This window comes from Furipterus horrens, unplaced genomic scaffold (genome assembly GCF_987537825.1).
Source record: "Furipterus horrens unplaced genomic scaffold, mFurHor1.1.pri manual_scaffold_1, whole genome shotgun sequence".
Taxonomy (NCBI): domain Eukaryota; kingdom Metazoa; phylum Chordata; class Mammalia; order Chiroptera; family Furipteridae; genus Furipterus; species Furipterus horrens.
In genome coordinates this window covers 218,102,017-218,129,064 of record NW_028327171.1, presented here as the reverse complement: position 1 = coordinate 218,129,064, position 27,048 = coordinate 218,102,017, and the positions used below count along the sequence as shown (strand labels likewise).

At 66.9% G+C, this 27,048-nt stretch overlaps 2 protein-coding genes and 1 long non-coding RNA gene across 4 annotated transcripts; 1 reads left to right on the top strand and 2 right to left on the bottom strand.

Moving 5' to 3' along the window:
* Nucleotides 1-2,102: 2,102 nt before the first annotated feature.
* On the bottom strand, nt 2,103-4,755 carry LOC150022875 (uncharacterized). 2 transcript variants are annotated; one of them, XR_016512695.1, is made up of 3 exons: nt 4,135-4,755; nt 3,439-3,635; nt 2,103-2,711 (listed from the first exon to the last, which is right to left on the bottom strand). It is a non-coding gene; the product is annotated as an uncharacterized LOC150022875 (long non-coding RNA). The 2 variants fall into 2 exon arrangements; XR_016512694.1 differs by lacking the exon at nt 3,439-3,635.
* On the top strand, nt 4,429-13,183 carry MAB21L4 (mab-21 like 4). The gene is made up of 6 exons (XM_090285360.1): nt 4,429-4,532; nt 5,173-5,797; nt 9,388-9,613; nt 10,954-11,107; nt 11,624-11,980; nt 12,762-13,183. Exons 2-6 carry the CDS (start codon nt 5,314-5,316, stop codon nt 12,852-12,854), a joined length of 1,314 nt encoding a protein of 437 aa, XP_090141486.1. The 5' UTR covers nt 4,429-4,532; nt 5,173-5,313; the 3' UTR covers nt 12,855-13,183.
* Nucleotides 13,184-15,600: 2,417 nt separating this feature from the next.
* On the bottom strand, nt 15,601-23,915 carry AGXT (alanine--glyoxylate aminotransferase). The gene is made up of 11 exons (XM_090285353.1): nt 23,570-23,915; nt 23,285-23,477; nt 22,150-22,214; nt 21,459-21,559; nt 20,564-20,634; nt 19,399-19,483; nt 18,281-18,376; nt 17,664-17,733; nt 16,788-16,883; nt 16,227-16,355; nt 15,601-15,777 (listed from the first exon to the last, which is right to left on the bottom strand). The coding sequence occupies exons 1-11, from the start codon at nt 23,798-23,800 to the stop codon at nt 15,670-15,672; spliced, it is 1,245 nt and encodes a 414-aa protein (XP_090141479.1). The 5' UTR covers nt 23,801-23,915; the 3' UTR covers nt 15,601-15,669.
* Nucleotides 23,916-27,048: the final 3,133 nt, after the last annotated feature.

Sequence of the window (27,048 nt, the reverse complement as noted above, 5' to 3'; positions counted from 1 at the left end):
GGGCCCCTGTGGAGCCAGAGGCCTGGGCTGGGGAGCTTGGAGAGGTGGGCTGCTCAGGGGCTGGGCGACCTCTGACCCCAGTGTGTGGCCCTGTCCTTTGGTGAGAGTCCCTGCCTGGGGCGGGTAGGCAGGCAGTGCAACGCGGTACTCAGGCCATGGGGGACGAGGAGGCAGCAGAGGCCAGAGTGACCTCTGTGAAGGTCACTCAGTGAGTCTAAGTAAGACTCCATGAAAGTGGGTGTTTGGTGGGGGGTGGGGCCATCCTGCCATGCCCCTCCCCCACTCACCCCAACATCCTCCTCAGCCTGCTCTCCCCAATGCCCACTCCCCTCTTAAGCCCTCCCTGCCTGGCCCCCCCACCCCGTGCTCAGGGGTCCAGTCCTCAGCCATTGGTGGTTGGGGGGAGCTCTGAGGGCAGAGTCAGTGCTGGGCCTGGGCCCGGCCCCCAGGGAGCTTTCTGGCCCGAGTAGAATGTGTGATGGGTTCCCCACCATGCAGGGAGCACCTCTGGGGCTGTGCAGGCGGGCCGGGGGGCCACATCCTCACCCGCTGGGCTCAGCGGGGGTCCCTGAACCCCCCTGCTCCCTGGGGCTCTGGGCAGCGCTCAGTGTGCGGCCGCCGGTGCCCCTGTGGCCTTGCCCACCTCAGGTGCTGCTCAGGTCACCTCGCCTGTCTGTGAGAGGCGGCCCGTGGCTGGGCTGTGTCACTGTTCCTCCTCCGAGCGGGCGCCTCGTGGATTTCACCTGCGTGCTCTGGATCCCCAGCTCCCCTGGGACAGTCCACAGGCCTGGCCGTGTGGGGCGCACGTGTGTCAGGGGACACGGGGTGGGGACGGGGCCAGGTGAGGCAGAACTCAGCGGGCCTTGTCTTCCTCTGTCCCCTGCTGCCTCCAGGGGCCCCAGAATTTGCACCCCTGACCCAGCTCCTCTCCGAGAGGGGGAGAGACGCTTGGACTCGCAAGGCCGCCTGGTGCTTCCCCACACGGGGCCCGCCTCCCTGCCTTTGATCGGCCTGCCCTGTCCTCGCCCTGACAGACGGCCCATGGGAACGGGACACTCAGTCTTGACAGGTCCTCCAAAGACGGGTCACACAGGGGACGCCTGGGGAAGAGGGTGAGAGGCCGCAAAGGAATGTGGTGACCTCTGTCCCAGCCCCTCTCAGCCTCCAGGCTGCGGTCCCACCCTGGCCAGCTCTGGGAGGCGCCTGTCCTGCTGTCACCGTCTGCTCTCAGGGACTCTGCCCCTGGGCCCTGCACCTTCCCGAGGGCTGGCTGCGCTGCGTGGGAGAGGGGTGGCTCCTGCCGCGGCCATGGCCCGTGGCCTCTGTGGGGCGTGTCCCCTGCAGGTGCCAGACAGGAAGCAGGCCGTGCCTTGCACGGGCGTACAAAACACAGCCTGTTGGGCACCGCCCAGATCGGCTGACCGGGGCAGAGCTGACAGTCCTGCTGCCTGCCGGGTGGGTGTCCTGGGCGGCTGGCCCCTGTCTGTGTGCTTGTGCTCTCCGGGCCATGTGCCCACGCCCGGGGCCCGGCTCTGGGATGGCAGGGGAGGCCTTGCGAAGGGGCAACTGGACCAGGGGCCATGGGAGGCTCGCGTTGGGGGACACTATCAGGCCCTTCCCTCTCCGTCCAGCTCCTGGGGCCTCTGACCCCTGCCCAGAGGACCGCAGGGGCTGGCAGCCCTGGGGGGGTAGTGCCCAGCCTGTGTGCAGCCCTCCCGAGTGTCACCTGACAGTGATGATGCCAGGCAGGCGGTGGGGGGCAGTCCCAGGGGTGCAGGGGGGACTCGCAGACCCTGCCCTCTGTCCCTTGCTCTCAAGGGGTGGCTGAAAGGAAATCCCAGACTCGGCTCGGCCCCACAGCGAGGAAAGGGGCCAGGGGCGGGGCTCTGGGGGGGCGACTGCAGGCTCCAGGCTGCGGGGCCTTGAAGCTGGTCCTCGTGGTGAGCACAGAGGCTGAGACGCACAGGAGGACACTGGCCTTGGACTTGGCCGCAGCTGCTCAGGCAACAAAAGAAAGGAACAATAAATTGGATAAATTAAAGGCTTTGCGCATCCAAGGACGATACCAAGAGTGAGAAGGCAGCCCACAGCATGGAAGAAAATATTTGCAAATTATATATTGGATATGAGGATTCATGTCTAGAATTCATAACAAACTCCCATGAGTCAACACCAAAAACCCCAAACAACTTACAAACAGCCCAAGGGCTGGAACAGATGTTTCTCCAAAGAGGACCCATGCGTGGCTGCAGCCCCCGATACGATGCTAACAGCCCTGACCACCAGGGACACGCACATCCCACCTGGGGAGGCCACCTGCCCCGCTGGGACGGCTGCTGTCAGCTCCCCAGAAAACACCCAGTGCCGGCGGGGACGCTGAGAAACGGGCCCTGTGCACAGACATAGCTGCTGTGTGATCTGGCACCCCCACTTCTGGGTCCACAACCCGAGTGGAAACCAGGGTCTGGAAGAGACAGCTGCTCACCGGAGTTCACAGCAGCATCAGAAACAACAGCTGAAGCCCGAGGATCCAGGCATCTGCAGGCGGATGGACGGGACGGTGTGGTCCGTCCCTGGGAGGGAGCGCGACTCAGCTGGACAAGGAGGAAGCTCCGACGGAGGCTCCCGCGAGGCCCTGAGTGGGGCCGCACGGCCTCAGTCTCCTGTGGCTGCTTATCCACTGGCACGAAGTCCTCCCTTACGTGGGGTTCCTAGGGGCGTCAGGGTCACAGAGACAGAAGCCAGGACACATTTTGTTGTTTATCTGTCACAGTACAAAATGCCCCCCAAACCCCAGGCACATCGCCCAGAGCCCAGCCCTGCCTGCAGCACCGGGGCGGGCCTTCCCCCACGCCTGGCGGCCTGGTGGGCTCCTCAGCCCGGGGGGCTCCTGCGTGGCCCTGCGCTGACCAGCCGACTGGCCCTGGGGCCGTGGAGCTGGCTGCCCCGTGTGGCCCCACTGAGCCTTGTCTTCCCGGGTCCCCTTCCCCCACCTCCTTCTCCCAGCCCTGCGCCGAGGCCCTGGGAGCTCTTCTGTCCCCAGAGGTCCCTGCTTGCCCCTGTCCTGGGCTGTGGCTGACGCCAGCCTCCTTCCTGCCTTGGAAATCTTCACGGCTCAGCTGTCTGCTCCCCACTTGCTCTGCCACTGGCCGAGGGCAGGCACCTCCCAGAGGATGACACTGGTCAGCCACACACACCTGCTTCTCCTTGGGTGGCCCCGAATGACCATCAACACCAGGACAGCCCCCCATCAGACAGATTACCCTCAGCCCCAGCCCAGCTTGACTGTGCATTTGCAGCGAGAAAGGGTCTTCCTGCCTGGCCAGCCCCCCATTAACCTGGGGCTTGGTTCTCCCGTGGCCTCCCTCTGCACCAGTCCTGGGGTTTCCTGCCTGAAGCAGTGGCAGGGGTGCCAGACGGGGCGAGTAGAGGTCACACCTGAAAGCTGGGTCCCTGTGGGAGGAGGCAGCGGCTGACAGGGCGACCGGTGGTGTGTTGGTCCCCTCATGTCGGGGGGCGGGGTGGGTGGGCCTGGCTGTCCTCGGTGAACCCCTCATCGCTCCTCACCCAGTGCTGAGATACAGGGGTTCGGGTAGAAGGCCCCCCCGCCCCCTTGCCAGCACGTCTGGGAATTCCTGAGACACAGGAGCCGTGCGTGCGCCCCTGAGTTCCCAGGAGACGGGGGAGCCGGACACACAGGTGTCTGAGGTCGGCTGTGAGCTGCAAGTGAACCCCTTCCCAAGCCGCCAAGGCCCCGATGGAGCGCGTCCGATTCTCCCACGCCGCTCCCCACTCCGGTTCTCCACCCTCACTCACTGCACTGCCCGGAGACAGGGCTCGGGCCTGAGGGCGAGGGCTGCAGGACCGGCTTCCCCACGCCACGCCCCTCCCTGCCGGCCAGGGTCCCCCGGGGTGTCTGCGGGGGACAGAGCAGAGGGATGCGGTGGGGTGTGGGGTCCCGGGGCTTGTGGTCCTGGAATCTGAGCAGCAGTCCTGGGTGAGGGCAGCCCTGGAGGACAGGACTGGGCCAGGCTTGAGGAGGGAAACCTGTCTCTTGCTCGACTATATCATGGGCTCCCTGGCCAGGCGGTGAGCTCCCCATCCTGGGAGGCGTGGAAACAGAGATCCACTCACTGGGGCTGCAGCTCCTCAGGGGGGCTTCTGAGCACCGGGAAGTGAGTGCCTTGGATCCTGGTTCTGTCCGCAGCTCCGACTCAGGCCGGGAGCTGTGGTGGCGTCTCTGGGACGGGGGCTGTCTGCAGCCATCTGCGTGGGGCCTCTTCATGTCCGCTGTTTGCAGAAGCCCCAGCAGGAGTACCTGGGCACAGGGCTAGACTGGAGGGGCCCAGGGACGCGGGGGAGGCTCCCCCCTTGCTGGCTGGGACTTGCGCAGCCCTGAGTAGGGAGGTGGCTGGGCCGGGCAGGGCGCCCAGCTCAGGAGCTGGAGGGCTGGCAGGGTGAGCGTCCCAGCCCCCAGAGGTGGAGCCAAGGAGACTTCCCAAGAACCAGACTCACTCCAGCTCCAGGCCCAGGTGGGTCCTTCTCTCAGGCTGAAGGCCGGGTGGGGTGGGGGATGGGCCCTCGGGGTGCAGGGGCTGCACAGGGGGGCACTGGGCACAGGCCTTGCAGGGGGAAGGGGTGTAATTCCTACCTGGACCTCGGTGGCCACCAGGTGGGGGCACAGGTGCCAGAGGGCATGATTGGGTTGCTATGGCAATGCAGCCCCCAGCCCGGGCTGAGGCTGGCTGCGTCCAGGCTGCCTTGGGGAAAGGCTGTGGGGAGGCGGGGGCCCCAGGGTGGCCCCCACACTCGGGGTCCGGTGCAGCCACCGCCCTGCCTCGCCTTTCCCATCTGAGTGAGGGGTTGCCGTGCGTTCAGCCCCTTGATGGGGGGGGGGGGTGCGGTGATGTCCCAGAGCCCCTGAGGCTGCTGCTGCTGGGACGCAGGAAGAGGACCCCAGAAACAGGCCCCCCCGCCCCCAGGGACAGCACGAGGGAGTGGGGCGGGAGGCAGCTCGGAGGGTGGGGGTCTCAGCCGGCATGGGCCTTGGGCCACGGGGTGGGCAGCACGAGGGAGGGAGGAGCTCAGGGCGCCCCCAGCGTACCCGGGCCCCTCCCTGCCCGCCCCTGTGACGTCCCCATTGCTGAAGGCTGACTCACCGTCCCTTCAAAGGCTTGGGCCCCGTTCAGCTATTTAAGCGGCCGCAGCGCACTCGCTCCGGAATTCCGCTCTGCAGGGCGCGCCCGCCTGCAGGTGCCTCCTCCCAGCCGCCAACAGCCGCCCGCGGGCCGCGGTGCCTGCGCTGCGCCGGCCATGGCCGTGCGGGTGCCGCTGTGGCAGCACTACCTGCGGGCCGTCCGCTCGCGGGCCGCGTCCCGGGCGCAGGAGTACCAGCGCGCGGAGGACGCGCTGCTCACGGTGCTGGAGCGCGTGCACGCCCGCGACCCGCGCTTCCTTGTGGACTACTCCCGGGACCTGGAGGCCTCGCAGTTCGCCCTGCGCTCCTCGGACGACCCCGTGCACATGGAGGTGCCGCTGAGGGTGGACGCCGACGCCCTCCTGAGCGAGGAGCCGGGGGCCGCCGAGCGGGGGGACGGCCCCGTGTCCTGCCGCCTGGGGGTCCCTAGGGAGGGGGCCGGCCTGGAGCAGTGGGTGACTGACGACGTCTTCACCGCCTCCTCCGACGGCAGCTCCAAGGGCTGCGGCCACATCGTGCCCGGCAAGGTGCTCCACCTCCTCAGGAACCTCCTGGTGGCCGCCATCGTGCACTGCAAGCTCCACGGCCTCATAGCGCCAGGTAACGGCGGGCGGTCTGCGCACGCGTATGAGCGCACACGTGTTACCGCGCGCGCGCGCGAGTGAACACATGTGAGCAAGTGTGTGTGTGAACATGCATGCGAGCACACGCATGTGTGAGCACGCGCAGGTGAACCTGCTCGGGGGTGCACGTGTGTGAGAGCGCGCGCATGTGAGCACACACGTGTGTGGGTGCACGCATGTGCGAGGGTGTAGGCATGTGATTGCTCAGTGTGGGTGTCAGGGGCACATGAGTTGGGGACGTGCTCTGAGTTCCAAGGTGACGTGTTCCATGTTGTCTCCCGTGGTACCTTTGGGGAGCGTTTTAATGGGCGTTACTGTGGAAGCAACAACCCGAGAGCTGTCCCCAGCTCATCCGCTTCCTGAGGGCCCCTGACTCAGTTCTCCTGTCGGTCAGTCCCAGCTGGACCCGACAGCCCTCGCAGCTGTCCCCACGTCCAGCCTCCGCTCACATGGCGCCGGACTGGTGTGAGTGAGCACACGTGAGCGTGGGGGTGCACAGATATGCACACGTGGGCATAGGTCCGGCTCACCTTACAGCCCAGCTGCGGACTGGGGTCTCAGGCCCCGAGTGGGCTTTGGGAGAGGCCGTCAGGAGAGCAGGCATCGGGCCTCAGTCTCTAGCGGCTCCCCTCCCTCGGGCACCGGGAGGGACTGGAAGGACAGGCGCAGGACAGCGGGGCGTGCGGTGAGGGAGCCCATCCTCCTGGGGGTCAGGGGAGAGATGTCCAATAGCACGGCAGGCAGCTGGGGACTGAAACCGAGTGTCCTGCTTCCCTTGGGAGGGACAGCTGCCTGCTGGGGGTGGCTGCCACCTGGTGTTAGTCTGGCCCTCCCATCTGCCGCGAGGTCAGCGAGTGAAGGTGGCCAGCCCGCCTGGAGGACTGGGGCCTGCCCCAGACTGCCCAGTGTGGGGAGTCCAGGCCCAGCTGCCATCCAGGCTCAGGCCCACGGTGGCCTCAGTGACCTGGGCCCGCAGGACCATTCTTCCCGGGGTTCTGGGGAGGCTGGGCCGCCTTCTCCTCACTTACGTGAAGATTGTTCAGAAGGTGGCCGGGCTTCTGGACAGACTTGTCACACAGGAGGGGTGGCTGCCAGCCCAGCCCCTCCGCAGACCTGCCTGGTGACCGGGGGACGGGGGCAGTGACCACGTCTCAGGGCCGATAAACACTGCCCTCTGGGTGGCCAGGGCCTGTCATTAAGCCTCCTGCAGACATCTCGTCTGGCCATCTCTGAGCCTTCGGATTGCGGAGGCAGCTTTGGCAGCACCCTTTCTGTCTTCCTCCCTGACAGCTAGGCTGCTCCCACCTGGCCTGTCACCTTCAGGTGCCTGTCCAGCCCGGGAGACAGACTCACCAACCAGTGGCGCACAAGGCTCTGCCCTGCCCTGGCTCCTCGGGCACAGGCTGGGCGGCCAGGCCCCTCCCGTCCTGACCGCGGGGCACACAGGGAATTCCAAGCATTACTTCCAGTTGCAGGTGACAAGGTTCAGGCTGCCCCCAGCCTGTCCCACCCTGGGAACCCAGAGACCAGGCCAGACTGGTTTGGAGTGGCAGGGATGGGCGGCAGGTGTGGCTGGCCACCTTCCAAGCCACCACTTCATGGACAAAACGTGTGACTGGTGGTAGATAAGGACATGAAGCCACCCGTGGCTTTGAGTGACAGGTGCTTCAAATGCTGGCAGGAGGGGCTGGGGATCACTGACCCCCTTTCTCCTTTGAACTGAGGGTGAGACTGAGGCCCAGGCAGGGGACGAAGTGGCCCAGGCAGCAGGGACAGGACCTGCCCAGGGCTGGGTCTCAGGACGTAGCCCAAGAGCTGCCCTGCAGGTGCCTGGGGGAGGGGTGCACAGATGGGGCTCGCCCCCTCCTACAGGACCCCCAGGGCCGTGGACTGTCCCAGGCAGGCAGTGTGCGTGGTGGGACATGGGGAAGCACAGCTGAGGGAGAAGGCAGCATCCCCACCCCCACCCCCCCGCCCCCACGCCGTCCGTTCCTGTGTGGTCCGTGGGCTCTGGGCTGGGCCCCATGGGATCTGAGTGGGGAGGAGAGCGTGAAGCATTTCTGCTAGAATTTTCTGCCCCCTCTCACCCTTGGGTGTGGAGTGGAATTTAGGGCACCAGGCTCGTCCGCCTTCAGGGCAGGGCCTCCTGGGTGCCGGCCCTGAGCCTGTTCTGCCCAAGCCCAGGCCGTCAGCACCCTGCAACTCCCTCCTGAGCAGACCTGTCCTCCATGCCCGGCCCCTCCCAGGAGGTGTGTCTAAAGTGGGGATTCCTGGGCACCGGCCTGATAGGTAACAGTGACGGGGCGACCAGGTGACGGGGGGTGGGTGGGGGTAGTTCTCAGGAAGCTTCCGAGGAGCAGGAGGGGGAGGGTGGGGGCCAGTTGATGTGATCAGAAGTCCAGCCTCAGCGAGCCCTCCTGGGCCCACGGAGGCTGCCCCCAGGGGCCGGCCCATGTCCCAGGGTCCCAGCAGCACTGGCTGCCGGGCGGGTGGGACCTGACCTCCTCGCCATGCTGAGCAAGGTGACCAGGAGCAAAGACTGTCCTTGGCAGAGGGGCTGTCATGGCCGGTCAGCATCTGGGGCCCTCATGGGCCCAGGACAGGGATGCCAAGCATGAACAGCACCCACCCCAAGTCATTTCCTGAGGACTGAGGAGGCGCAGTGGGTACCTGGGCATCAGGTGCAGACGGGCAGACCAGCCACTCAGAGAGAAGCGTTGGAGACCCTTCCTCACGGCCCCCCGGAGAGAGGGGCTGGGTTTCAGAGCTGCCTGGGAGGGGGGCCCAGCTTCTTGCTGTGCAGGACCCAGGGTTGGGCAGGTAGGGCCTGGGACCACTGTCCGAGGGCCCCGCCCTAGGGCAGTACTGCTCCTCTTGGGGTTGCGGCCTCTCCTGGCGCAGCCTGAGCTGCTGCTGCCCCCCTCACCCCCCACCCCCCGCCCCATGGCAGGGTGCCGCAGGGCACGGGGCACCAGGCTGGAGCAGAGCTGAGGTGCACTGGGACCTGGGGAGGTGACCAGAGGACCTAGTGCAGGTGCTGCTGCCGTCCGGGGGCTGCAAGCCCTAGAGCTGATGGTGTCCTCCCTGCATGGGTCGGCGGCCTCCAGGACAGATGCTGCAGACCGGGCACTCAAACAGCTGTCCTCAGGCCGGAAGGCCAAGGCCAAGGCCACGGCGTGGGCAGGGCGGGTCTCTCCCGTGGCCTCCTCTCTGGGTGCGATTCCAGGAGGACCGAACTTATCAGACCAGCGCCCACCCTGGTGGCCTCATTTTACCTTGTCACCTTTTGGGAGACCCCCATCTCCAAATACAGTCACAGTCTGAGCTGCTGGGGGTAGGGCTCCCATGCGTGAGTTTTGGGGGACACGGTTCTGCCCATAACAGTTGTGCAGGCACTGCTGGGCCAGCCCCCGACCTGGTGGAGGTCACAGGTTGATGCTGGTGTCTGGGCCGGGGAGCTGGCAGGTGTGGGCAGGGAGGGCCCCAGAGGGCCGCAGGCGAGGGCTGCTAGCATCCTGGGGAGGTGGGGCTGGGGGCAGGCCAGGGCCAGCATGGCTGTCATTGCAGGCGCCCTGAACGCGGACAGCCTGAGGGAGGAGGGGCTGAGCCTGTCCCTGCTGGTGTCCGGCGGCTGGAGGGCCATCCGCTTCCACGTGGTGCCGGTGGTGCGGTGGAAGCACAGGGTGCCCGCCCTGGAGGGCGGCCAGAGGGTGCCCGGGTTCCCTGAAGGCAGCTTGAAAAGGATCGCCAGCCAGGAGGTGGCCCTTGTGCCGGCCAGTACCCAGCTCTGGAGGTAGGAGGCCCCTCCTGGGTCGGTGGGATCCGGGGGCCTGTGGGAGGGGGCCTGCTCCCTGCTCACCCCGCCCCGTAAGTGTACCACCCAGAAGTTTGGGGATCTCGGGGGAATTTGGGGTCCCTCACAAGGCTTCGGGGAGTGTGGAGAAACCTGAGAGTGTGGGGGCCGCCCTGGGTGGGCCTTAGGGACCCAGCCCAGGTGGCCTGTCCAGATCATGGTGGTTCCCGGAGCAGCTGGTGTGGGTCAGGGCCTCACGAAGACAAATTAGCACCAGGGCTTTGCTCTTCCCGGATCAGTGTTCCCCTCCCAAGAGCCCCCCCACCGAGGTATTTAGCTGTGGTGCCCCTCGCCCATCTGGCCCAGGAGCCCCCCAGCCTCTCCTTGGGCCCCCCAGTCTCTGCCCTCATGAAGAGGGGGCATCTGCTGGGAGGGGAGGCCTGAGTACGTCCTGTGGGAAGGAGGGAGGGAGGGAGGGAGTGGGGGGGCGTGAGGCTGAGGCTGAGCTGCCCTGCAGACCCCACTGACCTGAGCCCTGAAACGGCCGCGGTGCGCAGGCCCTGTGACTGGCCAGGCGATTCGGCCCGCCCGCACCCAGGTCTGGGTGAAGGGCGCAGGGCGTCACTTCCGAGATGTGGGTGATGTCAGTGAAGTGTGCGGCTCCACAAGGCTCACCAGGCGCCCGGGAGCTGCCGCCCGCTGACCACCTCTGCATGGGCAGGGGCTGCGTCCAGGCCGGGGGTGACGCCCAGCCACTGGGGGCGGGGACGGGCTTCACCAAGCAGAGTCAGCTTTTGCCATCGGGCCTGTCCTGGGCCCTGTCCACACAGACCAGCGGGCAGGTGACCGTTCAGTGTGGGTACCCGAGGGCACTGTCCCCGGCCAGCAAGCACGCAGTGAGCCCTCTGGGGTGCGCCACCAGCGCTGCGGGTGCTGCCGGGGGCAGGCCTCCGAGCCCGTCTCGGCCTGCTCTGCGCTGGAGCCTGGCTTCCGGACGGGGCGTGGAGTGGAGGCTGGGTGACTCCACCCTCACTCTGCCCTGGGCTGGTGAGAACGGCACCTTCCCGTCCCGGCCTGGAGGCTCCTGTGTCCCTCGGGGCTCTGGGGCCTGAGCGTCTATGTGAAGCAGACATTTCCCAGTGGGCGGCTCCCTGCGCGCTGCTCCTGAGCCGGGCATGACGCCAGGCTGGGTGCGCCCCGACCGCTGCTGTCGCAGGCCAGCCCCTGGGGCTCAGGGGCGCCCAGTCCTGGGGAGGCCTTCCTTTCGGGGACGCGGGTGTCTGTGGTGCCTGGCCGAGGCCCTGACGCTGACCACAAGAGGCGTGTCTCTGGGCTCCCAGGGTCTCCACGGACTACCTGCTCACCAGGCTGCTTAGCGCACTGGGCTCCCTGCCGGGCCACCACCTGGACAGCCTCTCCGTCCTGGACCGGGTCAACTACGAGAGCTGGCGGGACGGCGGCCGGAGCCCCGGCCTGACGTTCGACCACCTGAAGGTATGTGTGGGGCTCAGTGAGCCCCCTGCCACCCTGCTCAGCCAGCGTCTACCCCCAGGAGAGGGGTCCCTGGCCACGGGGACTCAGGGCCGGGGTGGGAGAGGGTGGCTGGGGCAGCCAGGTGGCCAGTTGTGGCTTTGAGACACGCGATGGGCCCTGGTGTGCTGGGAATGCCGGGCAGTGGGGTGGGCGTGAGGGAAGGCCCAGAGGCTGCGTAGGAACCTGGGTCCCCTGAAAGGGTGCTGGTGGCCTGGTGGCTGGAGTTGGGATGCCATGGAGGGCAGGCTGAGCGGGGTCCTGCTCAGCTGCAGTGCCTCTGGGGAGCCATGGGAGGTGCCACAGTGGGGCCAGCAGGTGGCAAGGGTCTGGGACTCACGCTGGGACACCCAGGGGAGGCATCGTGAGTGGGGAGGTGCCCGTGGGCAGGGGCTTTGGAGTGGGGGGTCAGGGCAGGGCTGGTGGGCCTGTCCGTCCACACCGCCTCCCAGGCGGGGACCGACCGCTGTCCTTCCGCAGACGGTGCTGCTCTGGGCCTCGGCGCTCTTCCCGGCGCCCGAGGACTGGGCGGAGCTGCAGGGCGCGGTGTACCGGCCGCTCGTGGTGCTGCTGTGCTGCCTGGCCACGCGGAACCTGCCACACTTCCTGCACCCCGAGCTCAACCTGCTGTGCGACACCGGCCTGGACCTCGGCGCTCTCTACCAGCGCGTGGAGCACTTCGCCAGCCAGCCCGAGGCGTCCCTGCGCATCCACGCCACCCACCTGGGCCGCAGCCCCCCGCCGCGCATTGGCCACGGGATCAAGGCGCTCCTGCAGCTGCCCGCCAGTGACCCCGCCTACTGGGCCACGGCCTACTTCGACGTCCTGCTGGACAAGGTGGGCCCAGGGTCCCGTGCGGTGAGGACAGAGTCCCGGTTCGCCCCGCTTCCCCCCACTCCAGGGTCAGGAGCTTGAGCAGGGCTGGGTCAGATCCGGCCTCTGGACAGCGTCTCAGGGAAGGATGTGACTTTGGGGGTCAGATAGGCCAGGACTGCCCCCTGCCCCCCGGTGGCCCCACAGGCCCAGGGCTGCTGGATGGGACCCAGGGCAGCACGTCCAAGCCTGTTCCCACCACCCCCAGGGCCCCCCAAACCTGCAGCGCATGCTCAGAGCCCCAGCTGCTGCCCTGGGCACCGTTCCTCGTGCAGGAGTGTGGTTCCCGCTGCGTCCCCAGACCCAGGAGTCCCACGCCATGTCCCTTGGCATTTGGGGGGCCTGGATGGTCCCCCAGCTGCCCTGCTCAAGCCCCAAGTTTCCACCAGCTGTGCTGGCCCTTCATACCCCCACCCCAGAGAACCCCTTCCTGCTCCTCTCCCAAGGGCCAGCCCCAACTTCACCCAAAGAGCCAGCATGTCCCCTTCCTGGGCACACCCGGGGGCATGGGGTGATGGCAGGGGAGGTGTGGCCCACACTCCGTCCTCAGCAAGCACATGGCTGGGCCTCCTCTGTGTCAGGACCACCCAGGGACACCTGCATGTGAGGAAGGCCTGGGGGGAGGGGACTGTCCAGGCAGAGACCCAGAGGCAGACAGGCCCAGTGGTCAAGGTTGTCCCACGCTGTGTCCGAGGCCCTGTGATGGACTCCCCGACGTCTCTGTGACCCTCGGCCCTGCCCACAGTTCCAGGTCTTCCACATCCAGGATCAGGACCGGATCTCGGCCATGCAGAGCATCTTCCGGAAGACCAAGACTCTGAGCGGCGAGGCCAGCTGAGGGGGTGCCAGGCTCCATCGCGGCTGCTCTGCCCCATCCAGGCTGCCCCTGGAGGTGGTGGCAGGTGGGGAGGGACTCTGTCCCCGGGGACAGCCCCCTGGGAGTCCAAGGGCGCTGGGCCACAGCTCCCAGAGCAGTTGCCTATCTCCAAGGATGAGGGCCTGGGATGAGGGGCTGTGGGCTTTGTGTGACATGTGTCCGTCATCCTGTGTGATGCTGTCTAGACTCTGAAACTGAATGAACTTGAGTGCCTGTCCCCCTCTGCGCCGAGTGCCCCTCTGTGAGATGAAATGTTGTGTCTGATCTTGAATAAATTCATGCACTTGCAAGGGCAGCAGACATTCTTGGCCCCTGTCACAAAGAACGAGGACGGGGCCTGGTGGCCTCCGTGGATTTTGGAAATGGCGTCCCCTCCTTGGGAAGGTGCACTGGTGGTCGGGGGGCTCAGAGGGTATTGTTCTGAGGAGCCAAAGCTCACAGGCTGTGGTCCCACGGGGCAATCGGCACCACGGGGTGTCTCTGGGAAACCCTAACGTAGGGCCATGCCCTTCAGAATTCCAGCAAACTCAAGACAAGATGATTCTAGAATTTATATGAGGATTCCAAGGCTCTAGGACAGGAAACCCAGTTTGAAAAGAACAGTGGAGGCCTGGCCCTTCCTGGTTTCGGAGTTGCTGGGAAGCTGCAGTAACTGGGACGGCAGCCCAACGCGAGGACAGAGCTGAACGCAGGGCCAGAGGCGGACCCGCGCCTGCGCCAGCCGGCCACGTGGCCGCGTCAATCAGACGGGGAAGGAAGGCCCGTTTAATAGATGTTGCCTGGAGGACGGGTATCAGGCTGGATGAAGTCGCGCTCCGGCCCCATTTCTGCTCCCTGCACAAGGAGCGCACAGCGCGGCGCATAAACCTCCCCATGAAAACTGGCGCGTGGTTTCAGGGAGGAGATGGAGGAAGATACCTTTAAATCACCCGCTCTGTGAGAGGCACGGCTAAGAGCAAACGCGGTCGGCCACGGGGCAGGAGAGAATGTTCACGGCGGTGCGTCCGAGTCTCCAGAGCCCGGACGACGGTCACGGATCAACGACAGAAAGATGGAAGTCAGGCCATGTACCAAAGTAGTCGAGCCGACGCTTCTCCAAGGGAGATGCCCAAGGGCCCATAAACACGTAAAAAGATGCTTGACACTGTTCCTCCTCAGGGAAATGCAGGGTAAAACCACATCAGATAGTTTCACACCCACTGGGGAAAAAAGACGCGAGTGGGAGGGAGGCTGTGGGCCTCCATGTGACACGTGGCGACCTCTTCTGAGGATTTATTGGTGGGGCCTCCCAGCGCTCGGCCCGTCTTACCCCTGACCCCGCAGTCCCGCTCTGGATATCACCCAGGAGAAAGGAGTCGGGGTCTGCACAAGTCTGTCTAAGAGCATTTGTTACCCCTTTATTCATAACAGCCCCCCGTGGGAGTCACCCCGCGGTCCGTCGGCAGTGGACAAACTGCGCTGTGTCCCCGCAGTGGGTCAGCACCCAGCCACAGACACCCTGCCACCCCGCACAGCACGGAGCCGAGGGAGAGAAGCAGCGCGCTGTGTGGGTCTGTGTGCGAGAACTCCAGCACCTGCCAACCTGAGCAGCGGGGATGGAAATCGGATGGGGGGGTCCCCGCCCGGATGGGGGGGCTCAGGGGACCTGCTCCTGGATGGTCCCTGTACCTGGATTCTCAGTGTCGGCTTCTGGGGAAACCCGACTTCAACACGGCTGCTCTCAGCACAAAGGCCCGAGTCTTGAAGGTGACCCGCGTGGCCCTGCGTGTTCAGGCCCCCAGACTTGCTGGCCTCCTCTGGAAGAGCCCCCCACCCCTTTGCCTTTGGATTTCAGACCCTCTGAGGTCCTGGGCTGATCACAGCTATGACGCGAATGTCCCGTGAGTGCCTGTCTCTCCTGGTGGCTGTGAGCAGCGTGGGGTGGGCTGCCTCTGGTCTGCCCAGTGCACACAGCGCGGGGCAGGCCGGCCCCTTCCATCCACAGAAACCCGGCTGCCCTGGCTGGGGTGTCCCCCCTACCGGCCGTCCCCCCAGGGGCCCTCAGGACCGGGGACGACCAGCAGATGTGCACGTGGCTGTGACGGCCCGGAGCATCCCTGGTCCAGATGGTCAGGAGCAGGCCCGGTCTGATGCTTTCGCTGGGGAGAGGCCGAGGATGCTCTGCACAGGCGGAGACCCCAAGTGAGGGGCAGAGCTAAGGGACAGAGTCAGAGGGAGCCAAGCCCAAGTGGGGAGACGCTGGGCCCCAGGCCTCCCTCAGCTGCATAGCTGAGGCCCAGTGGCAGGGGAGCAGTCCCCGGGCTCAGGTCCTGGCTGTGCTCCAGGCACGTCCTGCGCTGCCCTCGTCAGCGGGGCTCAGGCCACAGCCAGCCTGGGGTCATGGGTTCCCCTGGAGGCCGCGGGTGATGTGCTCTGCAGGTGTGAGATCCAGGGCCCCTGCCACCCCTTCTGCCAGCCCCCGGTGGGGGTCCACCCTGTGACTCCCCGCAGCAGAGGAGCGATCAGGGCAGAGGCGCCTTCCCGCCAGCCCCCTGCCCACAGCGCAGCCCCCGCACAGTGAGGACATGTGACTGCCTGCTCTTTATTGTTTGCAGAAGGCCAGGGGCCTGGGCACTGCGGGTCATCTGGGAGGAGCTGTGGGCCCTGAGCCCAAAGGGCCGTTTCCAGGAAGTTCCACGAGGAAGGAGCCGGACTGCCTGGGGCTGGCAGCTGTCTGTCTGTCTCAGAGTCCACTTGGGCTCCGGCCCCCTCAGGAGGGACGAGCCAGGAGGCCAGGTCACAACTTGTTCCGGGGGCAGCGCTGCAGGGCCTCCTGCAGGGCCTCGGTCACTAGGTCCACGTTCTCCCGGGTGGCGTTGCAGCCCAGGAGCCCGATCCGAAGCACCTGGGGGTCAGCAGGGGCGAGACGCTGGCCTCTCTCCAGGACCCCGCCTGGTCCTGGCTGTGGTCTCTGCAGAGCCAGGTGGGCTTCCCAACGGGGGGCCCCCCCGGGTGCCCAGGGCAGCTGGGAACTTCCTCCAGTCGCACAGCGAGCCCCCAGGCCCAAGAAGAGCTCAAGAAGGACGCCCAGGGCAGTGGTCCGTGAGGCCACTCAGAGCAGCTGGACAGGGCACGGGCCTCCTGTCTGGTCGGCCACACGGAGGGAAGGAAGGGCATTCTGGGGGGAACCAGAGGGGCTGCACCTCAGCAGCTGGGGAGGACGGGCCCAGGTGCCCCCTGCACAGGCCCTGGGGTCCAGAGGAGGATGTGCCCTTCTGCCGCCCCTGCCGCCCGGACACGGCTGAGCTCTGTGTGGGGGCGGCTCTAGTCTCTGCGCCGATGCCCCCTGCTCACCTTCCCCAAGGAGGGCCCGAGGCCGCCGGTGATCTCCAGGGAGAAGTGGTCTATGAGGTAGTTGACAATGTCTTTCCAGTCGTAGCCGGCGGGCACGGCCACCGTGGTGACAGTGGGCAGCCGCAGTGCCTGCAGGACAGGCCAGCTCAGCGCCATCGGGTCAGTGCAGGGCTGCCCCACCCCGGCCCTGGGGCTTCAGAGCGTGGGTGGGGCTGGGGGTTACAGGGTGAGACGGAGCCTGAGGCTGCTGCTGACCCACAGGTGCCTCTGGGCGGCTGGCCCCTCAAGCAGGTCACACCCCCTGCACCAGGGGGGCCTCGGGGTCCTCCGCTGGTGCCTGGCTGGGGCTCTGGAGGCCGGTTCAGTGAGGCGGGGCCTTTGGGGGGGCTGGGGTCTCAAACTAAGTGTCCTGAGAGTCAGAGACCAGGGAGCTGTGACCTTGGCAGTGATGGCCCCCGGGACTGTCCCCCCTCAACGAAACACGGGGACCCGTGTCCACCTAGCCGGGGCTGCCACGGGCCCAGCCTGCCTGCCCCGCCCCCCCGCCCCTGCGCCCCTTACGGGATCCTTCACGAAGAGCTGCAGGCCCAGTGCCTGCAGGCGCCCTTGCAGGTAGGCGGTGACCTCGCGGTGCCGGCGCCAGCAGTTCTCCAGGCCCTGCGGGGGGAGCGGGTGTCAGGGGGTGCCCGCGGCTGGGCCGGGGAAGCTGGCTTCCACCCTCAGGGGCTGCGAGGGCTGCGAGGGCTCCTTCCCGCCCTGGACTTGGAGCCCCTTGGGCCCCGTTTCGGGGCGGCTCTGCCCCAGGGGCTACCTCAGGGCAGGTGGAAGTAGTCTGGGTGAGGGGCGGGGCCCTGCCAGCCTGGAGCCCTGGGAGGGGGAGGGGCAGCACCTCGATCAGGTGGGGGTCTGACCCGGACTGGCAGGGCCTTTCTGGGGCACACACCGCCTCCTGTCTCCCCAACATGGACCCCACAGCCTGTGCCCCTTCAGAGCCACCCCTGTGAGCACATGGCCCAGCCTGGGTGCTGGGGGCCGCCACCCCGACTCCAGCTCAGCCCTGGGGTGGAGGCTTTTGGGGCGGACACTGCTGCTCACGGGGGCCACCCACAGCCCTGTCTTCCGGCCTCTGGGCTGGGGCTGGCCCGGCCCACGGAGGTCCTGTCCTGAGCCCGCACAGAGCCAGCTGCTTCTGTGGACGGGGGTGCTGGCGTGGTCTCCGCCCGGCTCCTGCCCCGGTCTGGGCGCAGAAACGGGCCCGGGCTGCTGAACTCCGGCCGTGGTAACTCACAGTCCGGCTCTGGCCTTGCTCCTGGCCCCTCACCCGCTCCCGTCCACACCTCAGGCCCCGTCTGCTGGCTGGGCCCTCACAGCTGCTCCCCTCAGCACCCACGCCGGCCCCCGCCCCCTCGGCCCACGGCCAGCGCCCCCACGCCTCACCTCTTCCGCGATGAGGGCCAGGCTCTCTCTCAGGCTGTACAAGCTGATGACCGGGGTGGTGTGGTGGTACCTGGAGGACAGGATGAGGTATGGTCCCGGTCACGGGGCGGGGATGGGCAGCAGCGGGGTCTCCCCAGTGACCACGGGCCAGCTCCCTTCCCAGGGGACACTCCAGTCTAGGAGTCAAGGACATGGAGCTGGCAGGGCGCCTGGGTCTGCAGGAGCAGGGCCACGCCTGAGAGGTGCTGACCGGCTGGTCGCCACCTGGCAGGGCACGACCCCTGGCGTTCCTGTCCCCATGGGAGGCATGAGGGGCCTTGTGTTAGGGCTGGAGCCACCTCACAGACAGCCCCTGGTTCACCCCCTCCTTTTCAGATGGGGGTAAACTGAGACCCAGAAATGGGGCGATGTGGTCAGGTCCAAAGTGTCTGCTGCTAGGCTGGGACTTCTGGGAGGACAGGGCCCAGGCCCGGGAGAAGTGAGGGAGCCAGGGAAGGGGAGCTGATGGGGGTCTGGAACCCAGTGAGAAAACTGATGAGGGGCTGGGGCAGTGGGAGGTCCCCCGCGGCCCTCAGCCCACCCCCACGCCGCCCCGCCCCGCCCCGCCCCAGCCTCACATCCTGGGCTTGTCGTCACAGCCCCAGAAGTTGCCCAGCCACTTCATGTCCAGGTAGAAGGAGTAGGGCTTTGTCTTCCGGGCGTAGATCTTATTCCTGGGGAGGAGGGATCCGCCTGAGCCTGTGCGGCTGTCACGCCGGGCCCTTGTTTCTCAGAAGTGGGAACTCCAGGACGGGCCCAGGCACTTGGCCTGCCCCTCTGCCATGGGCATGGGCCCCTGCCGCACGGGCCCCTCCCTGGGAGTCATCTTGTCTCAGTCCCCAGGTCAGAGGTCAGTGAAAGGCGGGGTCCCCAAAGGGCAGGAGGGGCTGCTGCTTCATGGGTGAGTCCAAACACAACGGGGTGACAAAGGGGAGACTGAGGCTGGGCCCCACCGCTCCTGGAGGCCACCGCACCCTTGGGGTACAGTCTGTGAAGCTGGGAGGCATGGAGGGGCCTCTAGGCAACCCCACCCCGCAGGCCGGATGCCTCCAGGGCGGCCCCCCAGTCCGGCCTCTCCCTGAGCTCAGAACTCAGACCCGGGGGCCTCCGTGCCCCGCCCGGGTCCCCTCGGACACAGAATCCCTGATCTCGCCCCAAGCAGCCTCTGTTCTGTAAACGGCACCAGCCGATACCTGCTCACAGCCTGCTGGGGCCGGTCCCCCTCTCTCCCCCCAGCCTACACTGGCCTGGCTCAGGGTGGACACTGGGGACGTGGGACAGTGGGCCTGCAGCTGGGCGGAGGTGGCACATGCCTGCCCCACAGAATAGCTCCCGCGCCGGCTCCTAGATGCTGAGCCTGGGCTGGCGGCACCGGGAGGCTGGCCATGGACCCTGGTCCCCGGCCTGAAGCTGGGACCCCTGGAATGCCCGGCCCCGCGTCCCTGAGGAGCGTCTTCTGAAGGCTGGCCTGGACAGGCCGTCGCCCCACCTGCATGGCCTCCCCATGTCCCAGCTTCCTGCTCCCCAGAAACCTGGCTTTGGCACACCTGTCGGAGGGGGGCGCACCTGTCTAGGGCAGGTGAGGAGCATTCCAGGGGCCCCTCTGAGCGTGACCCGAGGCCCCCTTCCCTTCCTGCTCTGTCCTTCCCTCCTGGGGGCCACCTGACCCCTGCACATCCTGCTCTGGGTCACTCACCTGGCCCTGTCACTGAACGAGATGAGCGCAGTGCCCGGCGGGGCGTTCAGGACCTTCTGGGAGCCCGCGTACAGGACGTCGATGCCTGTGGGGAGAGGGACGTGTGTTCGCGAGGGTGGAACCCACCCAGCGTGGGGTCATTCCAGCGGGGTGCCCCTGAAGCACAGGACCCTGAAAGACCAACCGTCTCAGGTAACCTGGGGACCCACCATGCAACTGGTGTCTGAGGTGAGGGGGTCGTTCTTGCGGGACCAGGCCCTGCCCTGTGGGGCAGACGGTGTCCCCATGGGAGGTGGAGTTGGGCTGCGGGACACGCATTGAGTGCCTGCCTGGCCTGCGGAGAGCCTTGCCTGGGCCCAGCGTGGAGGAGCAGAGCAGAGGGGGTGGCAGGCGGGTCTGTGTTCGCTGCAGGATACGAGCCTCCCGACCCCCCACGAAAGCACACAGCGCCGTCCCTGAGGAGGCCTGTGACTCCGGAGCTGCGCCCGCCCTCCGACCCTGCAGTGGGGCCCATGGGAGTGGGCGGGACTGTCCTCCAAGCTTGTCCTGAGAGCCTCACACCAGGAAGAACCCCAAAGTCTACCAAGAGGAGGGGAGCAGTGTGGTGTGCGTGTCATCAGTGAAAAGGGTGTGGTGGGCCGCGTGGACGTGTGCCGCGGGGCAGAAGTGGGAGCATCACGTGCTGTCTGTGGGGTCTGCATCCTGGGGTCTCAGGCTGGAGCGTCAGCTGGCTTCTCCCTCCACGGCAGTGCGGCCAGCCTGAGAGGCGAGCTGGCGTCTCGGGGACAGCCCTGCTGCCCGGCGCTGGGTCCCCGGGCCCCCTGCCCCTTTCCTTTCCGAGCAGGGTGTGAGGGTTGGCCCACGGAGCCCCCTTTGTGGTCCCAGGAGGCTTCTCCTGCAAGGTGACCCTGGCAGCGCAGCTCACGGGGTGCGGCAGGCTGGTGGGGGCCGGGCAGATGGGGACACTGAGACCCCCTGGGACCAGAGGCATCACAGCCTCTGCCCTGTCCCCACCCCTCCTGCAGGAGCTCTGAGCGCCCCTGACACACTGACCCTGGAGAAGCTCCCCTGCCCCCCACGCCGGTGCCTGGCGGCTGGCAGAAGCACTGGGTGTGGATTAGACGGGGGAGCCTGTCCCCCTGGGGTGTCGGGGGCGTGCCCTTACCTTGCTGGTCCATGTGGATGGGGGCCCCGCCCACGGAGGCCACAGAGTCCACCAGGAGCAGGCACTGGTACCTGGGGCAGGGGCAGCACAGGGGAGCAGGAGGGGCTTCAGCCCCAGGGTCCCCACTCCCAGAGGAGCATGAGGGCGCCTGGGGCCGCGCAGCAGGAGCCGGGCCCTCTCTGCCAACGGCCCGCTGACCGTGAGGTCAGAGCCCAGGAGGCCAGAGTCCAGGACCAGCTGGAGCCAAAAGCTTGGCCTCTTGCCCACCCCCACATTTTCTTAGAAAAAGGCAGAGTGGGGCGTGGAGGTGGGTCCCTCGGCAGGCAGCCCAGGCCACACTCGGGAGCTTGATTCACTGGGCAGGTCTAGGGGGACTGGCAGTGTGCCGGGACCCCCGCGGAGGATCCTGCCTGCCTGTGGAGCCTCATCCTTCCAGCCTGTGGTCAGCCCTGCAGAGCAGGATGGCTGGGCACAGGAGGGCGCGTGTGAGGTCTCCAAGGCCTGTGCGCTCCTGCAGGGGTGGGGGCGGCAGGGGAGGGGTGGCGGGCAGGGCCGGCAGGCCCTGGGGCCAGGGCAGCTGGGTCAGCGTCAAACCCTTCCCGGCCGTGGGGACCGGAGGATAGACTGCGGCACTGGGCGCACCTGGCTGTGCAGAACCATGTCCTGCTCCCGCCCAGCTCAGCAAAGAACAAGGGAGGCCCCGAGAGGTGCCTGTGTCCCACACCACGTGACAGGGGCTGGGTGGGGGCAGCGAAAGATGAGGACTTGGCCTCACATGCTGCCAGCACCCCCACCCACCCAGCCCGGGCTGAGCTGTGTTCGGCTCTGCCCCCAGCACTGCCACCTGGAGACAGGCTTGCTCATGGGGACAGGCTCGCCACAGGGACAGGCGCACCTGTGACAGAGGTCCCCGTAGCCGTCGAGAGGCTGCAGGACGCCGCTGGACGACTCCCCCTGCGTCAGAAACAGCACCGCCGGCTTGTGCTGCGCCAGGGCCTGAGCGGTCGGAGACGACAGCTGTGGGCACAGCCTGTCGGGGACAGAGCTCCCCTGGGCCAGCCAGTGCCCCCCTGGAATGACTTTTCCCGGTGGGGGCAGGGCAGGACCCACCCCCCAGCCCCCCCCCCCTCCATCTCGCGGTTGGTGCGGCCCTGGTCTGCGTGTGTGAGAGCTGGTGTCTCGGCTCTGGGAGGGAGGAGGGCTCATTCCAGGAAGAGAGGGTCTTCCTCCCAGAGACCAAGGACAGCGGCCTCAGCCTCTTACCCCCTCTGTTGGGATTTTGGGACCTTTGTGAGGTCAGCCAGGCCCCCAGGGCCAGAGCTGCTGGGACTCGCCCCCCGTCAGGGAGGAGCCTGCACCTGAGTGTCAGGCCGTGTCCTGGTCCCCAGCCCCTCTGGCCCTGCCCGCAGGACTGGGCTCCTGACTCAATTTCCCTGCCAGGTTGAGCCCTCTCTACCTGGCTTCCCGCCTGCGGCCAGGTATGAGAGTGCTCTTCTTGTGGTGGGTCGCCTGGTGCGGGGAAGCCACCAGGCCCCAGCCCCTGGCCCCAGCCCCCTTCCTTCCCGGGGCCAGCAGCGCCCCCGCACCTCCTCCACCTCCTTCAGCGTGTAGTGGCCTCCGGGGTCCTTGATCATCTGGTGAGTGCGGGCACCTGGGGGCAGGGCCAGAGTGAGCAGTGAGCCGCCCCTGCCCCAGCACACAGGGCAGGAGCCAGGGATGGGGACAGTGGCATGCTGAGCAGGACACCAGAGAGCAGGGACCTGCCACCCTGGCCCCAGCCCCTGCACGGGAGAGGAAAGTGGGGTGCTCCATGGGGCTGCTCCTCATCATCAGAGGCCTCAGGGTGCTCAGGCCGCCGCTGCGTCTGGCTCAGCCACCCGTCCCTTCCTCAGGCCGCCTTCCTGGAGCCCAGCAGCCTGGGCGTCCCCACGCTCATCATACAGGAAAGAAACAAGCTTTGTTCAAGGCCGAGTGGACGGGGCCTTCCCGGCAGAGGGAGGAAGGAGGGACGGGATGGATGGAGGCGGCGGGCAGGGCTCCAGGAAAGCAGGCCCTCGGGCCCCCCCTCTCAGACCGTGTGGCCAGCGCTAGGTGAGCCCCCAGCTGTATGTGGGAGGCCCAGAGGCCCGAGCACCCCCCAGGCCTCAGGGGAGAGCCTGAGGCCGGGGGCAGGGGCATGGGGGCAGGCCAGGGCCGTCCGGGTTGAGCAGTTGCCAGCGAGAACCACCCGGGGTCCTGGCCTCTGCCCAGACACTGTGAGGGGTAAAGGGCAGCAGGCGAGGGGCCAGGGCGCCCTGGAGCTACCAGACGTTGGCCATTAACAAGCTGTTTAAACCCGGGGCTCACTCCTGCTCTTGAGTTTCCTCTCTAGAAATTTACTACGGGAGTGCAACCCTGTCCATTTCTCCGTATCTTGAGGCCCCTGAAAAGGTTTGTTCCTGAGATTTTTGAGGGGGCAGTTCTACCTCTGAAATCCTGTCTTGTGGTGCCTGGGGACCCCAGTGAGCTGTGGGGGCCGAGACCAGAGGATTCCCTGCAGGGCCCACCCCCCAAACTCAGGACACCTGACACCCAGACTGGCCGGGAGAGGGAGGCCCCCGAGGGGAGGGGAGGGCCGAGGTTGGCACCCGGGGTGAGGGGCTCCCAGGCGCCCTGCCCGAGACAGGGAGGTGGGAAAGGCAGGGGCGGCGGCCGCACCCCACCCCCTGCCCCATCCCTTACCGACACGTTCCCCGATTTCAGCTGCCCGCTGCCCCCACATGCCGTTGACCCCAACCAGGTAGGAGTCGCCGGGCTCCAGGAGGTTGACCAGGGCGGCCTCCAGGGCAGAGTGCCCGGAGCCGCTGATGGCGAGCGTGAGGCGGTTCCTGGTCTGGAACACGTACTGGATGCCTTGTTTGATCTCGTCCATGATCTGCGAGGGGGGCACGCAGGTCAGGCGCGCCCCCCAGCTCCCGGCCCTCCCGCCGGGCAGAGGCAGCTGGGGCCCGCCGCCCCACGGCCCACCTGGTACATGTCCTTTTGCATGTGGCTCATCATCTGCAGCCCCCCCGCCGCCAGGACGCGCGGAGCCAGGTTGGAGGGGCCGGGCCCCAGCAGGAGCCGGTTGGGCACGGAGATGGGCTTCAGCAGGGCCTCCGGGGGGGCCACCAGCAGCTGCTGGGAGGCCATGGTCCGCACGCAGCCTGCTGCCTGGGGCCTCAGGGCTGCCCCGGCCGAGGTCAGAGCGCGGATCATCCCCAGCTGCCCCTCGCTGGACACTGCCTGCCTGCGGCTGTGACCCGGCCCCGCGCCTGACCCCTGGGCTGTTGCACCCTCCGTGCGGGGAGGAGCCTGCAGGGACCAGTCAATGGGAGACGGATCCGGGGCACCCTCCACCCGCCAGCCCCTTCTGCGGGTCTGGTCAAGCGTCTGGTGTGGACAGCCGGCCCAGTGTGCGTTCTGGGCTCAGGGGGGCCCAACATTTTTCTTAAAGAACCAAAGAACAAATATTTCAGGCTCGGCAGCCAGGCGTTGCAGCCACAGTGGGGCTGAGTGCCAATAAACCTTTGTCTACAAGACAAGCTGTGGGACAGATATGGCCCATACACACACGCGCACGTGCACACCAAGGACACGGTCAGCCCTGGTCCTTTGGAAATAAGTATTTGTTCCGCCCCTCCGTGACCGCGGGCCCTGGGCCGTGCACTCACGCGTGTAACCCAGGCCCAGGCGGGGAGCCTCCTCTGCTTGCTTGTCCACAGGAAGGTAGAATAAATGGGAGTCAAGTGTCTGTGAGAAATGCTCACAATAAGACACCAGGACGCAGGACATCAGCCGCAAAGTGAGGCGTTTATTCACGAGTCTGCAGACTCGGGCGCACAGCCAGAGGCAGGCGCCCCACTGTCAGGACGGACAGGAGTGTTTGAGCCCTAGCGCAGGTGCCCTCCCGCTTCCCCACTGGCTGGGTCGTCCAGAGTTGCATTCTAAGCGCGAAGTGACTAAACCTGACAGGTCCCGCCGAGTCACCGTGGCAGGATGCGGGGAAACAACAGTGCCCCCTGCTGAGGGGCGGTTGCCGTGGGAACAGGAAGTCCAGGAGGGTTATGGCCCTCGCTCCTGGGAAATGCTCGCGGGGGGCGAAACCAGGTCTCAGCAGGGTGCTGGCAGCCGCGCCTCAGTGGCCGCTGACAGTGGGGAAGCCCGTGACCAGGTGCGTGGGCTGGGGCGACACCCCCTTGTCTCAGCGTGGGTGCTGGCTCATGGCCGCGGGACTGTGGCCACGTCTGTTTCATGGTTGCCCGACTCCAGGTCCGCGTGGGGCCTGTAAGTCTTGGGGCAGGTGACAGCTGCTCGGGAGGGTGCTGAGTAATTTCCTACTCTAAGTTCGAGAGGCACTTTGTTCTTTTTCTACTTATCACAGGTCTCTGCAGGAGAAGGAGCCAGACCTGCTGCGGGCACCGCCCAGCCGGCCCGCTGGTGTCTGGGCAGGTCAGAGAGGCCCCCATGAAGGAGGCCTACGGGCTTGCTGCAGTGCCCAAGGAGCCGGGGGGGCGGGGCCGGGGCCAGGACCTCCCGCCTGTGCCCAGGGAGCTGGCGCCTGGGCCGTGGTAACCAGGGCGGCGGCGGGGCAGCGCCCGCCACCCCGTGGACCCAGCAGCAGGCTTCCCCTGGGGACTTGCTTCTGAGTCTGCCACAGCCCCTCCACGGAGCCCTCATCGCCGGGGCTGGGTCAGTGTGCCAGCTGACAGGGGCGCCACCAGGGAGAGGCAGGCTGGCCAGCCACAGCCTGGGTGCCTGGGACTTCACAGGCCTGCGGGGGTGGGGGGCACTCGGTCTGTACTGACGTAGAAGACATACGCAGAGGGCTCCCCGCTGTGGCCCGTGCTGCCCAGGGCGCGCGTTGTGGTGACGGTGACGCGGACGCTGGCCTTCGCTGCCACGGGGAGGTCCCGTGGGAGCGCCCCCCTCGTCCCTCCACTTCTGCCGCCCCTCCCTACTGAGCTCCCTCAGGGCCGGCAGCCAGCCAGCCCGCTCCAGCTGGGGTCCCCCGAGGGGGTTGGCGGTCAGGTCCTGCTCCGCTGTGGCGTCTTCAGCCTGGTGCCAGCCTGGTGACATCTGTGAGTCATAGGGCGGTGCCAGTCTGGCCCAAGTGGGCGCTGACCTGTCTGTCACAGGCCTGAGAGGATGTCAACCCCATGACTGTGGCGGGGGTTGGGGACCTCCTGCCTGCCAGGGACAAGGGGCTGCCCTCCCCAAGGGCAGCCTGTCTGCTCCGCTCCGGCCCAGCCTCCTCATCGGCAGTCCACAGTGACGGTGCCCCTTCCCCTAGCCCCGCCCCCTCCCACCTGGGTTGCTGTACCAGCTCATCTAGTGGGGACACCCCAGCTGTGTCCCCTGCACTGCCCCGGACACGCTGCTCTGTCACTCCAGCCTGAACAGGCACCTGCACCATGGCACAGGTCATCCCTCAGCCTGGGACGTTTGTCCCAGTGTTTGCTCAGGCCCTCTTCTGCTGTGGCCACGCTTCCCGTCCACTCAGAGTTCCTCAGCCGCCCCTGCATGAGAGCGAACATGGAGTCACGGTGGTCAGGCTGCGAGTTACTGAGGTCAGGTGGGTGGGGGCCTGAGGGGATGACCATTCTTGTTCTGATGGACCCTGGGAGCTCCCACCGCTGGTCTTTCCTGTCCTGCGCCGGTGCCTGGGTACACCGCATGCCCTCAGGGAGCCGCCTGAATGACTTGGATGGGGACGTTCCGGTGTCCAGACTCCCAGAGGTGTGACAGCTGCCATCTGGAATCACCAGCAGCTGAGAGTGCAGGGCTGATTCTTCTTGCGAACGTTCTTTTCACTGTCAAAACTCAGACTTCTCCTCCTCGGGCCCTGGGGGGGGGGGGGGGCAGCCTCCTGGAGTTCCCAGTGTGCACATCTAAGACCCTCGGCTAGGTCTTCATCATTGATTCCCAGCCAAAGCCACCCCATCTTCTGGAGCAAGTGACATCCTTCTGCCATGCCACAGGCCATAGAGGCCACGCTGCCCGTTGGCTGCCCGCCCCACTTGAGCAGGACTACACAGAGCTGCACACCCGGCCTGGCATGTGGGAGCCCAGAGGCCTGGGTGTTTTGCTCCCAAACAGGTGTCCTGTGCTAGCGTCCCGGGAGGAGAGCTGTCGCAATCGGAAGGGCGTCTCCTCAGGCCGAGGGCCGATTGGGAGCTGTGGGGCCGCTGACGCCAGCGGAGAGCAGGGCAGGCACAGACCTTCGTCCCAAGTCCTGGAGGTGAGGGCCGCCCGGCCAGGTGGCCCCGGCCATTTCAACCTCAACACTGAGGCCAGAGGCAGCGCCCAGCCTGGCAGCAGCGACACACAGTTCTGTGAGGACCCGCCAGCCCACCCACCCTGCCCTGCCGGGGCTGGGCCGGCAGCCACAGGAGGTGGTCTGGGGGGACGTGAAGTTCAGACCAGGACCTGGTGCCCATTCTGCCCACCCCCATGGACCCAGGGTA